The 19,182-nt window shown below is 33.4% G+C and overlaps 1 protein-coding gene across 7 annotated transcripts in view; it reads right to left on the bottom strand.

Annotated features, from left to right (window-relative positions):
* Window positions 1–19,182, bottom strand: part of CADM2 (cell adhesion molecule 2) — a gene marked incomplete at both ends in the record, with an annotated part of 1,072,922 nt that overhangs the window by 318,284 nt on the left and 735,456 nt on the right. For 5 of the 7 annotated variants that reach the window (XM_082839305.1, XM_082839307.1, XM_082839309.1 and 2 more), the window contains one exon: window positions 9,619–9,645. The exons of the other annotated variants lie outside the window; for them this stretch is intronic. In XM_082839305.1, coding sequence (XP_082695431.1) covers window positions 9,619–9,645 — 27 coding nt within the window. The remainder of the gene's footprint in view (window positions 1–9,618; window positions 9,646–19,182) is intronic. 7 annotated transcript variants of the gene reach the window in all.

Genomic DNA, 19,182 nt, shown 5'->3' with positions numbered 1-19,182 from the left:
TAACACCTACCCTTCTCAAACTCTTCCAAAATATAGCAGAGAGAGGAACACTACCAAACTCATTCTACGAGGCCACCATCACCCTTATACCAAAAGCAGACAAACGTGTCACAAAGAAATAAAACTACAGGCCAAGATCACTGATGAACATAGATGCAAAAATCCTCAACAAAATACTAGCAAACAGAATCCAACAGCAAATTAAAAGGATCATACACCATGATCAAGTGGGGTTTATTCCAGGAATGCAAGGATTCTGCCATATACGCAAATCAATCAACATGATACACCATATTAAAAAATTGAAGGGAAAAACTATATGATCATCTCAATACATACAGAGAAAGCTTTTGACAAAATTCAACACCCATTTATGATAAAAACCCTGCAGAAAGCAGGCACAGAGGGAATGTTCCTAAACATAATAAAGGCAATATATGACAAACCCACAGCCAACATCATCCTCAATGGTGAAAAACTGAAAGCATTTCCACTAAGGTCAGAAACAAGACAAGGTTGCCCACTCTCGCCACTCTTATTCAACATCGTTTTGGAAGTTTTTGCCACAGCAATCAGAGAAGAAAAGGAAATAAAAGGAATCCAAATCAGAAAAGAAGTAAAGCTGTCACTGTTTGCAGATGACATGATACTATACATAGAGAATCCTAAAGATGCTACCAGAAATCTACTAGAGCTAATCAATGAATTTGGTAAAGTAGCAGGATACAAAATGAATGCACAGAAATCTCTGGCATTCCTATATACTAATGATGAAAAATCTGAAAGTGAAATCAAGAAAACACTCCCATTTACCACTGCAACAAAAAGAATAAAATATCTAGGAATAAACCTGCCTAAGGAGACAAAACACCTGTATGCAGAAAATTATAAGACACTGATGAAAGAAACTAAAGATGATACAAATAGATGGAGAGATATACCATGTTCTTGGATTGGAAGAATCAACATAGTGAAATTGACTCTACTACCCAAAGCAATCTACAGATTCAATGCAATCCCTATCAAACTACCACTGGCATTTTTCACAGAACCAGAACAAAAAAATTCACAATTTGTATGGAAACACAAAAGACCCCGAATAGCCAAAACAATCTTGAGAATGAAAAATGGAGTTGGAGGAATCAGGCTCCCTGACTTCAGACTATACTACAAAGCTACAGTAATCAAAACAATATGGTACTGGAACAAAAACAGAAATATAGATCAATGGAACAGGATAGAAAACCCAGAGATAAACCCACACACATATGGTCACCTTATCTTTTATAAGGGAGGCAGGAATGTACAGTGGAGAAAGGACAGCCACTTCATAAAGTGGTGCTGGGAAAACTGGACAGGTACATGCAAAAGTATAAGATTAGGACACTCCCTAACACCATACAGAAAAACAAGCTCAAAATGGATGAAAGACCTAAATGTACAGCCAGAAACTGTCAAGTTAGAGGAAAACATAGGCAGAACACTCTGACATAAATCACAGCAAGATCCTTTTTGACCCACCTAGTAGAGAAATGGATATAAAAACAAAAATAAACAAATGAGACCTAATGAAACTTAAAAGCTTTTGCACAGTAAAGGAAACCACAAATAAGACCAAAAGACAACCCTCAGAATGGGAGAAAATATTTGCAAATGAAGCAGCTGACAAAGGATTAATCTCAAAAATTTACAAGCAGCTCATGCTGCTCAATAACAAAAAACAAACAACCCAATCCAAAAATGGGCAGAAGATCTAAATAGACATTTCTCCAAAGAAGATATACAGATTGCCAACAAACACATGAAAGAATGCTCAACATCATTAATCATTAGAGAAATGCAAATCAAAACTACAATGAGATGTCATCTCACACTGGTCAGAATGGCCATCATCAAAAAATCTAGAAACAATAAATGTTGGAGAGGGTGTGGAGAAAAGGGAACACTCTTGCACTGCTGGTGGGAATGTGAATTGGTACAGCCACTATGGAGAACAGTATGGAGGTTCCTTAAAAAACTACAAATATAACTACCATATGACCCAGCAATCCCACTACTGGGTAGATACCCTGAGAAAACTATAATTCAAAGAGTCATGTAGTAAAATATTCATTGCAGCTCTGTTTACAACAGCCAGGAGATGGATGAAACCTAAGTGTCCATCATCATATTAATGGATAAAGAAGATGTGGCACATATAGACAATGGAATATTACTCAGCCATAAAAAGAAACGAAATTGAGTTATTTGTAGTGAGGTGGGTGGACCTATAGTCTGTCATACAGAGTTAAGTAAGTCTGAAATAGAAATGGAATCTAAGAAAAAAAAATGTCATGAAGAACCTAGGGGTAAGACAGGAATAAAGACACAGACCTACTAGATAATGGACTTGAGGATATGGGGAGGGGGAAGGGTAAGCTGTGACAAAGTGAGAGAGTGGCATGGACATATATACACTACCAAACGTAAAATAGATAGCTAGTGGGAAGCAGCCACATAGCACAGGGAGATCAGCTTGGTGGTTTGTGACCACCTAGATAGGGATAGGGAGGGGTGGGATAGGGAGGGTGGGAGGGAGGGAGATGCAAGAGGGAAATGATATGGGAGCATATGTATAACTGATTCACTTTGTTATAAAGCAGAAACTAACACACCATTGTAAAGCAATTATTCTCCAATAAAGATGTTAAAAAAAAAAAGTTCACAAATAACAAATGTTGTAGAGGGTGTGGAGAAAAGGAAACCCTCATATACTGTTGATGGGAATGTAAACTGGTGCAGCCACTATGAAGAATAGTACGGAGGTACCTCAAAAAACTAAAGATACAGTTGCCATATGATCCTGCAATCTCACTCCTGTGCATATATCTGGAGAAAGCACTAATTCAAAAAGATACATGCACTCCAGTGTTCACTGCAGCACTATTTACAATAGTCAAGACATGGAAACAACCTAAATGTCCACTGACAGATGAATGGATAAAGAAGATGTGGTGCACACAAACACACACACACACACACACACACACACACACACACACACACACAATGGAATACTACTCAGCCATAAAAAAGAATGAAATAATGCCATTTGTAGCAGCATGGATGAACCTAGACATTATCATAATAAGTGAAGTAAGCAAGAAAGAGAAAGACAAATACCATATGATATCACTATATGTGGAATCTAAAATATGGCACAAATGCACTTATCTACAAGACAGAAACAGACTCTCAGACATAGAGAACAGACTTGTGGTTGCCAAGGGGGAAGGGGGGTGGGGGAGAAATTGACTGGGAGTTTGGGTTAGCAGATGCAAACTATTATATATAGATTGAATAAACAACAAGGTCCTACTGTATAGCACAGGTAACTATATTCAATATCCTGTGATAAACCATTATGTAAAAGAATATGAAAAAGAATGTATATAGGGCTTCCCTGGTGGCGCAGTGGTTGAGAGTCTGCCTGCCGATGCAGGGGGCACGGGTTCGTGCCGCAGTCTGGGAAGATCCCACATGCCGTGGAGCGGCTGGGCCCGTGAGACACGACCGCTGAGCCTGCGCATCCGGAGCCTGTGCTCCGCAACGGGAGAGGCCACAACAGTGAGAGGCCAGCATACCGCAAAACAAAACAAAACAAAACAAACAAACAAAAACAAAAAAGAATGTATATATATGTATAACTGAATCATTTTGCTATACAGTGGGAATTAACACAACATTGTGAATCAACTATACTTCAATAAAATAAATTAAAAAGAAAAAGAAAACAATCTCAATCTTCTAAAATGTACCACCTCAGGGCCTTTCACCTAGAACCCTTAGTGAATATGTTATAGAAACACACCATGCTTTTAAATTTCCTTACATATTTCTAACATTCCCAACATATTTCCTCAGATGAGCCTAATGTGGGATAAACAAACATAAGCTCCAATAATTTTCTCAAGTTATTTTTGATGAAGATTTTATAGCTATTATGCAAGAGTCTGAATAATTCCTTACATTTTTAAAATTAAAATCCAAACATAGCTTCAAGAAAAGGAGTTAAGGGATGTGTTCCACAAAAGTTATATATAGCCTTATTCCTCAATTTCTCCACTGATAATAAAAGCAAGTAATTTTTACATTTTAAGTACTATATAAACCTCTATCTGACACAGTTTTTGTAATTTTTCTCTTTCTTTTGAAATTGAGTTGAAATTTGTTAATACCATTTATACACTTTGGATTTTAATATTTAAATGTGAAGAAAGAAAAAATACATATATCTAGTGGATCCTTCACATTAAATTATATGTGTTTATTTTAATGTTATAATAAATATAAACATATGAATGCTACCATGAAGATGAAATACAGTTCATACTCATAGAGAAGTTTTAGTTCTGGGACTTGTCTTTAACTACATGATTTTTCATTTTATTTTCTACAGACATTATTTAAATAATAGTAATGATAATAACAATAATAATATATAAAATTTACTGAGTGTTTACTATGTGCCATCCCTTAGGTTAATATCCTTTTATACATTATTACATATAAATGTCACTACAGCTGAATGTTGAGTGAACATAATCAAATTATCCAGGTGTTCAAATCAAGTAAGTTGAAAAACCAGGATATGACCCATGCAGTTCTGACTACAGAATGGAGCTTCTTAATATACAGTGTATATTATATAGTATAAACTGAAACATAGTGCCCCACTTAAGATAAAATCTCAGAATAGTTTGAAGCAATGCCTCAATTTCAATCTCTTATGTGCCTTTCAATTCACCCTTAAAAGATGTAATGTGATGGGAAACCTGGTATACTAAATTTCATATTTTGGTTGAACAGCAGACTTTTAATATTTATACCTAAATAATTTATTTAATAATATTATGTATGACTATTACTTAAATACAGTAAACTGAAATATTGATTCTTCTCATACCACATATATCTCAGTTTAGACTGCTGAGTGTCCTGCATTATCTTTAAATTCTTATATAATGTCAGAATAATTGTGTTAATTTTTACTTGAGCACTAAATTATGATTATCTGATTGAAAGGAATAGCTAAAGGCTGGTATTCTAGAAATGGCATAAAATGTTATCCCTATTATAGTTGTCAAATTTTGAATAAAAAATAAAGCCTACAAATCAGATTGAACAATAAAAATATATTTACTGCATTAAAACTATTTAGAAATTGTGTATGATTCTAGAACAATATTAATCAGTAAGATACATTTAGTCTATACATCTGTAATAGAGTGAAATAAAATCACTTTATACAAAGAAATTTTAGGAATACTCTGTTACCTTTTTCTCTATCTCTAAGTGGCAAAGCATTGATGATCTTATTGATATCTGAATGTAGGATAGATTATAGAGTGTAGATATATGAATTCACTGTGTTATATGAAGGTAGGATAGATTGTAGAGTGTTGAGAATTCAATCAGAAGACAAGTTAGAACTACTCCAGGCAAGCTCTGAGGAATGAGTGATTTTGAAGAAGAGGGATATATGGAAATGCTTCTATTCCCATAGTAAAATTAGGACATAATTAGGACAATAATTTTATTCCCATAAAATTAGGACAATTTGATAACTGACTGGTTATGGGTGCCATTAAGATGGAGGAGTTAAAGATATTTTCAATCTTTTAAACTAAGAAATTAGGTAAATATTTGTTCAAGAGAAGACATAACAAACCCTGAGAGCTCAGATTTACAAGAAAAATAAGAGTTTCAGTTTTTAATATTCAGTTAGAAATTCAGTTCAGCAGGGTGCCGGGAATATCAGATATGAGCTTAGTAGTAAGAGCAAGTCTAGAAAAGTCATAACTGAAATGAACTCAGAAAAGTTTAGAGAAAGAAAACAATTATATTAATCAGTTCTGTTTTTGATTACAAGCAAGAGAAACCTATCTAGAAAGCTTAATGAAAAGACAGCTTTGTCAGAGACCCAAAGGGCAAGCATATAACAGAACCTTCTATTAGAACAAGGGACTTAAGTACCATGAGGGCACTCTCTTAACCTCTTACTCTTTTACATTCCTGCTCATTCTTCTCTTATTTCTCAGTCTTAATTCATCATCCTACTCAGTCTACATACGAAATTCACAGCCACAAAGTGTAATGAAATTTATTTCCCATCTCGCCTCCTTCCTGTTGCTCCTTTCTCTCTTCTCAGTTCTAAGCTTCTAGGGGAGGAATTTGATCGAATCATTTGTCTTTCTCTTAACATTCAATAACGGTGAGGGAGGTTCGTTATGGGTACTCAATAGTGCACAAAATGGCTGCTTTTAAAATTTTGTAGGAAGTGAAGGTCATCTCTCAAAAAAGGAAGTGGAGAGCTGCAACACTGTGAGAAGTGATCTCTTTAGGGATCAAAGATTAACCTGAATGAAACCTATATTCCAGAACAAGATAGAAGAGGAGAGGGAAAGAAAGAGGCAAAGAGGAGTTAAAAGAAAATGAAAGCTGTAACAGAGACACTGAAACAAGGGAAGTGGAAAAATCAAAAGAAACATTATATTTAGCAGAAAAACGAGTAATTTGAGGATTGGGGAACCACCATTTGATTTGACCACTGAAGAATAACTGGCAAACTTCAGAATGACAGTTTCTACAAAATAAGGAATGAGTTGCTACATGATTTGATGAAATTCAAATAGTGCATGTTTATATACTGCCCTTGGACACTGGTGTAATAATATTTTTTAAAAAAGAGAGGGAGAAAATTAGGGTAATTTTCTATGCCATTACTAGCAACTGCTATCTCCTAGAGAATCCTTTTAATCTAAGCACTCACAAATTGTTTAAGAGTTTAATAATTTTACTGGGAAGGTAATGTCAAATTTACCAGTTTATGGTTTCTCGAATGTAATCCTTTCTCCTTAACAAATATCACAGCACATACCTCTCTCCAATATTGCAGAAGCTCCCCACATTTGCATGATTCCATAAGAATAAATGAATGAGCTGTTATCCTCTACAAAACTTCCCTGGGTTCCCTGGGATGTACTTTATTTGGGCCAGGAGAATTAGTATTTTTAAGCAATCTGCTCTTATATTATCTTGGGTTTTATTTTCCTCTTACCCACATTTTCTTTTTCATTTTTTTTTCCTGTTTGAAGACCATTTGCCTTGACATAGTAATTGGACAATAAAAGCATTGGGTACTTCTCTCTATTATCTACATAATACATATCTGTCTCAGTCATTAGAAATAAAATTTCAATTTCGACTTGAGGCATAGCTGATTTTAGAAAGTGTCATTTCTTGTCTCTATAACACCTTGTAGATGCAAAAATACAGGCATAGGGTGAACTGTGTCCTAAAGCCCCCTTCAGGTTTGTACACAAGTGAAAAAAAAAAGAGATTCAAATAAAATGAATAGGTGTGGAACAACAGGGATGGCAACGTGGGCATCCTAAATCGGACACATAAACATGTTTGTATTGCAAAATCTAGTCAGCTTGAGTCTTGATGTCACTTTGCAGACACCTATAATATAATGTATGGCTGTAATCCTTCAGTGGTGAATTGGTTTCCTGTACTAATACTTCGTAACCTGTATATTGTAATTTGAATTATTGTCCATCATTTTTATATCATTTTTTATATCAATAAAAAATGTCCATCATTTTAATATCAATTTTTATATCATTTTTATATCATTTTATATCATTTTTATTCTTGTCCATCAAGAATTATAAAGTGAACACAGATGTGATTATTATGAGAGGTTTTATGTAATCAAATGCAGTAATGACTCATGATCACTCCATCATCAAATTTAACTTCCTCCACTCTCATAAAACACAGGTCTTCTTCTTTTAAAAGGTGACCTCACTATATGAAATAAACTATATTCATTCCTGCTTCTATACCTTTACTTATGCTTTCAAATTGCTTTTTCTATGTACTACTTTTTTCTATATATACTACCCATCCTTCAACAATCAGTTCAATCCCCACCTGCCACATAAAGCATTCTCTGAGAAGAAGGACTCCAACCTCAATATGTAAATCTTGCTAACTCACTTTACACTCAAGTTCTATATCCCACAATTAACACATTATTTGTACATTGTTCTTAATTCTTCATTCCTAAAACTGTACATCTTAATCTTTTATTATGTAAATATATTTCATAAATATATACTCATTGTCAAGTAATTTCTTAATTGTTTCATGAGTGTATTACTTTTATCCACAGACAGAAAATTACTGTGGCAAGAATTGGCTAATTCTAGCACATTTATTGAAAAAGAGACTAGGCTAAGTGTGGAGGATTAAACAAAGGGTAACAAGAAATTTTCCATCTCATCTTTTATATTTTTAGTGTTTTATAAAACAAATACATTCCTAGGAAAATAGTAGTTGCACACTAAATGCTTAGCCTTATAAATAGGGATCAGTTAACACTCCAAACATAAATCTATGTATAGTGTTAAAACTAGCTGTAAAACTACAACCTGGGGGAGGGCAGGGCTGGAGGGGAAGGAATAATAGAGAAGGGTGGCCTTGTGGTAGAACTGAATATGAGAAATGGAGAAAGACAAAACCACCTGGTTATTTCTCCTGAGCACACAGATGAAGAAATTAGGCAGGGCAATAGTGAATAATGAAGATGAAGAGTCAGAAATTCTCCATAAAGAAGAGGCCCGTTTGTGAGAAGCAAAATGAAGCTAGCATTGTTTAAAATGCTAGTAGCAGCAGGAAGATTACTTGTTGTTTTACATATTTTACTTAACCCTCACAACAACCTTTTGAATTATTTATTGTTTTTCACACTCTGTAGATGAGGAAACTGAAGGTAACAGATAGATGACCAATAAGGTTATTACAGTGTTGCTATATAAAAATAAAAGAAAAATATGTATATATATATTTGCTATATAAGGAGAAAACATTTTAAAAATATATAGATTGTTCTAGAGAACATGAAATTGAAACACATAAACTATAAACCTATGACACTATCATAGATATCATACACACACACACACACACACACGTTTGAATTCTTTTAAAAACCATAAAGACTTTGACACGTCAAGCCAAAAGTCTTTTTCTTTCAGGGAGACATTCTGGCATTAGACAAGCACATCCTTTCTCATGAAAATGTATTTTCAGGATTCTAGCAAATGAAACTTAATACAACTAGGAAATGGATAAAAAAAGCCATAAATAGAAAACTGGAGTTTAATAAAGGATAAAATTTTCTTTTCACATAATTCTATGAAGGCATGTTCAATTTTGAGACTTTCCATCAGCTTTATTTTATGCTGTATTTTTTTTCTAGTTCACAATTTTATCAAGGAAACTGAGGTCAACAGGCAAAATGTTAAGCATAAAAGCACCTTATTCCACTTGGAATAAAGTGGGAAATAAAACAAGAAAATAAACTCACAAATAATCATGGAAACACAGACATATATCAGAAACTGAATAATTAAAATGATATAATTTGTATTTGTAGAAATTTACAACTAATATCTACACAATGAACAGGTATTATCATGAACAGAACTAGCTCTATCATTTAAGAGGATGCACAAGACTAAGCAGAAAACAATCATGGTAAATCATGCAGAATGCACAATAGCTCACCTTTAACTTTATTCTTTGAAGCAGCCACTGGTACCAAGATTGCACAAGAAGAAGAGAACATATTAGATTATTAGGCAGAGTCTCTAAAAGAGATATGTTATCACTATTAGTTAAAGTCTAAAATGATACGTTTATGATTACACCATCAATGCACTTTAGATGAATAGGACTTGTAACAAAGAAAATGACAATTGGTTATATTTTGTTAGTAGATGATTAAAGTCCTTGAAAAAGAAAGAGTAAAACAGATAGGAGCCACAGAGTGCAAATACCAAACACCACAATGCACAAAATTCTTTTTAAGAACGGTGTATCTTTCTTTCTCTTCGTCTTTTTTAACTCTAAAGTTTAGTTAATAATTCAATTAAAAATACTAATATATAGTTTAAATATATTTCATTTTATTTAACAATTAAAATGTAATCCATACGTTTGGATAAATCACAAGGGCCATTCACTTGTATTTACTGAGTGCTTACTTAAATGCCAGAGAGAGTTGAGAGTACTTTCCACACATCTTCCATTTAACCACCTCAAGAAGTAAGTTTTATTATCACTGCCTCACAGATGTGAAAACTGGAACTTAGAAAAGTTACATTACTTGCTGACTAAGCAAATTTGGGATTTGATCCTAGGTGTGCCTGAACCTAAAATCTGTGCTCTAAGATACTACCTTACACTATTGGGATTTATGGCACCGCGTCACCAACTGGATTTCAAATATCAGGTCTATAAAGCCAAATCAAAATTGCATGATTCATTAAACTTCAGCTATTTGGTACTTGGTTGATCACATAGCTATGAAACTAGAAAACTCCATTACTTTAAATGGCATTATTTTCATTAAGAAGTAGAAATTTAAGTTTATTATATCTATTGGTAAACACTTTGGGGCAGAAGTACACTGAATGAGGAAACTAGAACAGTCCTGACAGGAGAATTCTTTACTCAAAGGAAAACTTCTAGACAAAATGCATAATTAGATGCCCCAAACATTTTGAAGTAATATGTTCTATTTTGATTTAAATATTTAAAAAGGAAGATTGACAGAGGAAGGTGTGCTTTTTCATTCTCTAAATGATGTCAAAGATGAAGTGGTCCATCCCCTAACTGGGAAATAGGCAGTCTCTAGCCTGCATACTGACCCTAGTGAAGTTTAATTTAGGTTTTAGACTGAGTGCTTATGAACTGAAAATGGAAACTTTTAATTTACACTTTCTTCTGATTAGAGTTATTTAGAGCTAAAGAAAAATTTCTAGCAAGTCTAGATACATGCCAGACTACTCATACAGAATTTCATTTTTATCCACAATCACAAACACTATCTTTTATTTATCTTCTGCTAGCTCATAAAAAATGTACATTATATTTTTTAAATAATACATTTTTTCAAATAAAAACATACTAAGTAAAAGCAAAATTATTTCAGGAAACCTTGCTTAAGTCCTTACAAAAACCCATTCAAACTCTGTTTATTCCACAGCTTTAAAATGAAGGTAAGTGGTTGGAGAGGGAGAATGTTCACAATACTGTTATGAATATAATGTAAACTAACTTTCTTTTAAAAAGCAAAGACCCAAAATTAAACTATCAGATGTTTTTGTGATATTGTTAATGTGATATAACAGTTCATGGCAAAATTTGTCAGCCATTAGAGTCCCTAAAATATTTAATATTAAAACTTAAACTTTAAAAGTAATTTTACCAAGAAATTTTGCTCCTACTTAATGAATACTTCTATTTTTTTGCTTATTTTTATTACAAATTGACAAATGCCAAAAAATAAGACGTGACATAGATTAAAAAAACAAACAAAAAAAATAGCTCAACCTTCTCCAAAGGCTGCTACTGAAATAATCAATATTAACAGTTTGCTAATGCTATAAAAATATATTTTGCTATTCTTATAAAAAACAATAACATATATACTTTGTGTATTTTGTTTCCATAAACAGGATCATACTATACACAGTTCTTTGCAGTCTGCTTTTCCCTCATTTTCCAGGTTAATACATCAAGTTCTAACTCACTAATTTTAATAGTTGTATATTTTTCTATAGTGTGTATGAAGTATGGGACTATTTCCCTATTGATAGAAAATCAGGCTGCTTTTAGGTTTGTTTTCTTGTTGTTGTTGTTTGTTTGTTTTACTGCTAATAACAATGCTGCAATACACATCCTGTGTCATATCCCTTTTATACCGAACTGGTGTTTTGTTTCTGATGGGCATATTCCCAGGGATTTTTTCATATTTCTATCCAGAAAACCACTGACAAAGATGAAGACCTTAGATATTGCTAATGGAAGTGTTGAGAAAGCTTAGATAAAAATATGCAAGTACATTAAATGCTCTAAAATAAGAGAAAACCAGCAAAAAGAAAAAAAGGAGAGAAACAGAAGTACAGAATCTAGTGATCCAGATGACTGCTATAGTGCAACCTCCTTGGATCTTTTAAACCACAAGCTGTTTCATTTAACTTTTCTTAATATTTGTTTTTCAGTTAAAAATTCAGTTTTTACATAAGGTAGATAGCTAGTGGGAAGCAGCCGCATAGCACAGGGAGATCAGCTCAGTGCTTTGTGACCGCCTGGATGGGTGGGATAGGGAGGGTGGGAGTGGGGGAGACGCAAGAGGGAAGAAATATGGGAACATATGTATAGGTATAACTGATTCACTTTGTTATAAAGCAGAAACTAACACACCATTGTAAAGCACTTATACCCCAATAAAGATGTAAAAAAAAAAAATCAGTTTTTAATTCCTTGGTAGAATTTTAGTAGATTTCAGAATTCTAATTATTAGGAATTATTTTCATCTTTTGTGCTGTTTTTAAGACTACACAAAGCTGACTTATTTTTAGATTATGCAAAAATATTATTTCACTCAATTTCAAAGAAAATATTTCAATGTATCATATTAAATTGTTCACATGAAATTTTACTTAAAATTCAAACTTATCACAACATTTTTAGCACAAATTCAAAGAAAAATTGCCAAAAGCTTTAGAAATTTTTTAGACAATAGTATCAAATGTGTTAACAGATACAACTAATCTTTTACAAAAATTCATCTTTTTTATTAAAAATTAGTGAAATAAAAACAAAGAAGGCAACCTTTACATTTCTCAGTGGGATGGAGATGAATTATTGAAAGTTCTCAAACATTACATGATGGTAGATGATTTTACTCTTAGATTATTGGGTAGATACCAAAATAAACTAGAAGGGAAAACAAAAGCTCTATGTTTCTGTGTGTGTTCAGGCAGCTAATACTAGACTAGGCTGGTTAATATAATTGGAAAGCCGCCAGGCTACCAGGCTTGTTAGCCCAATTATAATTCTCTGCATATTCCATAAAAGAAGCCAAGATGACAGCAATACTGTCATAAATGTCATGTTCAATACTTGTAAGATTTTCCATTGTCAGCACAGTCCAATTATAAGTCAATTGTAAAGTGCACACTGCATACCACCCAAAAGTGACTGAAAATTATCTTAAAAATACAATTTTAGTGGTTCATAGTTAAAATGAAAAGAAAGGAAGTAAAGGTACTTTGACCTGAGAAAAGTTTTAGATATGACATTAACATTTCTTTACCTTTAAGGCAGCAAGTTGTAACTATAACATTATAGTTGTTCACACTTTTTTCCAGAGATGATCAGTTATAATATTAAATTTGTAACTGCTAATAATTCTGATATTAATAATGTGAAAATTTATGTATGTAATTTTTGAAGAAAATCGTGAATAATAACAGACATACCAGAGCTATTTACATATGAATGCTGAATAGTTAGTGAATATTAAGCATTATATTCATGAGGTTTATCTCTGAAAACTCCAATACAGATGATTAAAAAGTAAAAATATAATTAATTGATTATGTCACCAATTAGTTAATTAGTTCATTGAATTATTAAAGTGTCTGTCTATTTGAAAGGTATCATTAATAATTCTGCAAAGAATTGGTGAATCTAAAACAGTGTTTCTCAAAATGAAGTACAGGGACTATAAGTAGGGCATGAGGGCATTCTCAGAGCAGATTAGATAAATTTTACCTACCTCATAATTTGTATGACCTAGCCACATTTTCCCTGTTCTTTTAATTTCTACTCCTAATTTTAAGATTTATGTCATGACAAAATGGTGATATGTTTTATTAGTATTTGCAATGTATGGATAATGTAGAACATACTGGATTTGTAGTTGCTTTTAGAAGTGTTTGCTGAAAAGTTACTTAGCAATAAAACATTTCGGGGATAGCAAAGACATTACTGGAATTTATTCACAGAGAGCTAATACTAAAGCATTGTGGATCTTTTTATTTTAATATTATGTAGCCTTTTTTTGAAATACTTTGGTATTTTAGCCTACTGTTGTTTACTCTTCCTTCCGTAAACAAATTTATAGATAAGGGACTGTCATTTCTTAATAGAGAAGCAATAAATTTAGCAAGTACTGACATTCCAAGGAGACAGAGGTTCCTAACATCTGCAACTTCATACTCAGATATATTTTGTGTTCCTCCTGCCACAAATTTAATATATAATGAAACAAAACAAAACAAACCCATTGCCATTGACACTGTACAATAAAAATTTTTTAAATATTAAAGTTACTCATACACATATGTGTAAATTATAATAATAAGAATATATTGCCACTACTTCCTTGAAGAAATACAATGGAAACTAAGAAATCCAAAATATTGCAAAACTGGGAACCAGAGATGATAAGTGACTTTTTCTAGGTCACAAAGCTATTTGGTAGCAAAATTACAACCAAAACACCATGCTGAACATGTATATTTTAAAATCCACTATATCAAAATGCAATCATTAGATACAGTATAACAATGTAGTGCTAATTAAAATCAGGAGAGTTTTATTCCTTTTTACAAAGGAGGAAATCACACTGATTTTAACAAGAAGTACTACTACATCTAATTTATCAGATACTTACCATGGTATTACAGTCTTTTCAAGATATGGAAATTAAAATAATTGCATTTCAGGGCTAGATAACCACCTACATTTCCTCCTTTTTCCTCCAACTATCCAGTACAAAGTTAATAACATTCTTTCACTAATCACTTGAGATTTATTTAAAATAACATCTTTCTTGGCTATCAACTAACATCATCTAAACATGAGAAGTTTCTTCTAAACCTCATTAGAATTGAAAACTTGAAAAAGTGTGACTTTAATTTCTTTCACAAGTTCTTCTTTCTTAATAACCACACAAATTTCACACTAGGAAAAATGTGTAAAAATGATGCTTGAGAAAGAAATGTTTGCTAAAAGAGATATATCCAAGAGTAACCAAATATTTGATGAGTGGAAATTTCTCCCAATACAAATACCCCAGCCAATAAATAAAAAGGAAATAATAAAACTCAAAAACTACTGTTCCACAATCTTTAATAAGTTCTTATACGTAGCTGCCTACGTATATACATAATGCTAACATCATTAAAAGGGAGAATTCCAGGAATTACATACCTTCTCCTGGAAGGACACAATACCATTTAAGTATTTCTGCAATATAATCAAATCTGGATAGAATTGTGCCTCTCCGTTGAACTTCCAGTGTCCAGTATACACAGGGAACAACAACAAAAAAATGCATCGTCAATGCAATTAGTCTAACCTTGAATATGGGAAACCACACACAAGGAATTTTGGTATTTGGTTCCTTTAGCAAATAGATATCAGGGATAAAAAATACCAATTGAAGGGGGAACCTAAGAGACATATCAAACAAATGGTATGTGCAGACTACTTTGGATCCTGATTTGAGCTTTGGATATTTCACAATATTAAATAATTGTTGGGGCTTCCCTGGTGGTGCAGTGGTTGAGAGTCCGCCTGCCAATGCAGGGGACACGGGTTCGTGCCCCGGTCCGGGAAGATCTCACGTGCCGCGGAGCTGCTAGGCCCGTGAGCCATGGCCGCTGAGCCTGCGCGTCCGGAGCCTGTGCTCTGCAACGGGAGAGGCCACAACAGTGAGAAGCCCGCATACCACAAAAAAAAAAAAAAAAAAAGAACTGTTGTTAGTACTTAGGTGGAATAATAGTATTGTAAATATATATATATATATATATATATATATATATAAATGTAAATATATTTTAAGTCATTATCTTTTCACAAAACTAAATATGAAAAATGACCAGTTGCCTGTAATTCCTTTTAAAATAATCTTGAAATGCATGTTGTTTATAATATTTTCTACTTTTATAGATGGTTGAAATTTCTGATAATAAAAAATATATTTAAAATTATTCAAGTATCTAGGTTTATTTCTTGACATCAATGTTCCTGTAATATGATTACATGTAACAGTGTATAAAACAGCACAGTTATATATTGGTGTCTGTATTGAATGAGATTATATTATGTGAGTAAAGTTTTACTTGTATGTGCAAGGCAAACAAGCACCATTGAAAAAATTTAGTCTCTAAAATGTGGAACATAGTAATTTCCTCTATGAAATAACCATTTTGCTTCTGCAGAAATGAAACAGAAGTTTATTTTTAGCTTCTACTTCATTCAACTGTATTTTGAGAATTAAGTAATCTATATAATTATTTCTTTCCCATGTTTCCTCATTCTATACAGACAGAATTATATGTATCAAAATAACTGTTATTTTGTATTAAGAATTTTTCTCTCCACTGTTTTTATGTTTCTAGCACTGATAGCTTACATGTAAAATATTTACACTACTTTATTCTATATTTCTTTTGCTGTCAAGAATCGTTTCAAACTTCATGAGTCACTACCAATTTATAAATTTCTTTTTCTTCTGTTGTATTCCATACTGCCCTGTAAGGCTTATGACTTTTACACTGATAAATATAGGGAGTTTTCAAGACTTTGTAAAAAAAAATTGGACTCAAACTCATGCCTCTAGAAGAGAGTATAAAATAAATGCAAACCCTTAGATGTATCCATCATATATTATTATGAAAGCTTTGAGACAGTACCAGAATAAAAGGTTCTCAGTAAATAAAGTACATGGGCATCATTTGAAGTTATATTTATGTTTGTGTTACTAAACCAGGAAGCTATCTTAGAAATACCCTAAATCTATAATTGGAATAAAATATAGCAATGGATATTAGTCTTCTATTATTCCCCAGATTCTCATTTGCTAATTTTGATGGGTAAATTTAATATATATACCTTAGATTGTTGTTAATTACATAAAACTATTAGATTTGAGAAATGTTTTATAAACAGAAGCTAAGAAAACTAAATTCTAATGTCAGTGGGATTGGTCATATTTCCTATTTTCTAGATGCTGTAGCTATATTTTCAGTTTTTTCTATTAAGTTATGATATTAGTTAGAAATTTTTTTTTTTTTTTTTTTTTTTGGTGGTACGCGGGCCTCTCACTGTTGTGGCCTCTCCCGTTGCGGAGCACAGGCTCCTGACGCGCAGGCTCAGTAGCCATGGCTCACGGGCCCAGCCGCTCCGCGGCATGTGGGATCTTCCCGGACCAGGGCACAAACCCGTGTCCCTTGCATCGGCAGGCGGACTCTCAACCACTGCATCACCTGGGAAGCCCCAATTAGAAATTTTATACGCAATAATTTATTTAAAAATATATTCCATTTTACTAGTTTAAACATATGCTAAGTAAATGATACTTCTATGTCTATTAATAGTAATGGTAAAATAGTAAAGCAACTGTATATGCATGTTGAAAACTTTCTGAGCCATCAAAGTTTTCCAGTTGTCATGTAGAACCAATAATGGTATGGTATCTACCAATAAGAGTTCACATTCTAAGGCAGATGGTGACCTGAGAAAATTAGTAGGACACAAACATTCTCTCCGTGTGTATGTGTATGTATATATATATATACGTGTGTGTGTGTGTATGTGTGTATGTATATGTACACAGAATACAATATTATGTAATCACTTTGTATAATCATATGCATAAATAACAGTTTACTCAGTTCATATTATACCATTGGTAATTATTACTCTTTATTTTTATTTAGAAAGAATAACTGGACTCTGTACTAGTGTTGAGAATGGTTTCAATCAGAGAACCATAGTAGCACCTAGTAAACACATTTATTGACCGATAACACTTTTGCAATCATTATAATAGATGACTGGGACTCACTGATGTAAAGGAAGAGAATTCATACCACCTGGAATTTACATGGACCCCAAGAGTTTACAGCTTGGGCTTAAGGAGGGTAGTGACAGGAAATGGGTCAAGGGGCAGAAACAGAAAAAAATATTTGACAGAAATAATCAAATATTTTCATGAGATTTTTTTGAGATGTATAAATAGAGATGTGAAACTCAGCACCATGTGCTGATTTGGCCTACAGCATTCAAGTAAATACTTATGAAGTAAACATGAACTCAATGTACCCTAACTCCTAATTACCAGATAATGGGTTAATTCTGGAAAAGCTGTGCAAATAGAGAACGTGGTTAGGAATAACTTAAGGAAATCTATCTAATCTGCTTCAATGTAGAGCAGGTAACTTGTTCAATTTTCAAGGGATCCAAAGGCAATCATTTCAGTGGGCCGGCAAAGTCAAGCTTCTCCATGCATAAGAGTATGATCAAGAAATACTTGGTTTTACCCTCTAGTGAATCATCCCAGTGAGGAGCTCAAGCAAGGTGAAAGGTGACCCCCAGAATGTTGTGCATCAGACATTGCTGCTTCTCTGATCTCATCCTTACTCATACATCAGGAAGGGTCATGATTACCTAAGATTAAGTCATCCACACTAAAAGAGTTCAGACCCAGAATACACACACTTAACATACATTCATATTTAAGCCATGCTAATTTTAAGGAGCACTTAGATGCCTATTTCTAGTACATCACTTCTATAAACCAAGTGCAGGGAATGTGATCATTTAGAAATGTCAGTTTCAAATTCTTCAGATATGATCTCTGGTAGTTTTTACTGTAATATTATGCAATTAAGACTTTCTGACACATAGATGTTAATTTACTTACAGTCATAATGAGTGAGAGGAGAACTTTCATTACTGATTCAACAGTAAATAGGTAGGTAAGACTGGGATGTTGATATTTGGTTCCTGTGTGTACTACGTAGAACCTCAATGGCATCTTCTCTTCCTATGTTTCTCTGCTTTTGCCTTTTAACACTTTTATTTTATATTGATATAGTCAGTACTTTCTGTGTATATATATACATATATATATATTTTTTTATAAATTTATTTATTTTGGGGTGTGTTGGGTCTTTGTTGCCGCGTGCAGGCTTTCTCTAGTTGCGGCGAGCAGGGGCTACTCTTCGTTGCGGTGCGCGGGCTTCTCATTGTGGTGGCTTCTCTTGTTGCAGAGCACAGGCTCTAGGCGCGTGGGCTTCAGTAGTTGTGGCTTGCAGGCTCTAGAACACAGGCTCAGTAGTTGTGGCGCACAGGCTTAGTTGCTCCGCGGTATGTGGGATCTTCCCGGACCAGGGATTGAACCGATGTCCCCTGCATTGGCAGGCGGATTCTTAACCACTGCCCCACCAGGGAGGCCCTGTATAATTTATTTTGCAGGAAAATTTC

The sequence above is a fragment of the Leucopleurus acutus genome (assembly GCF_964270905.1).
Source record: "Leucopleurus acutus genome assembly, chromosome: 5".
NCBI classification, from domain to species: Eukaryota; Metazoa; Chordata; class Mammalia; order Artiodactyla; family Delphinidae; genus Leucopleurus; species Leucopleurus acutus.
The sequence above is the reverse complement of the archived record's forward strand: the minus strand, read 5'-3'. Positions and strand labels throughout refer to the sequence as shown.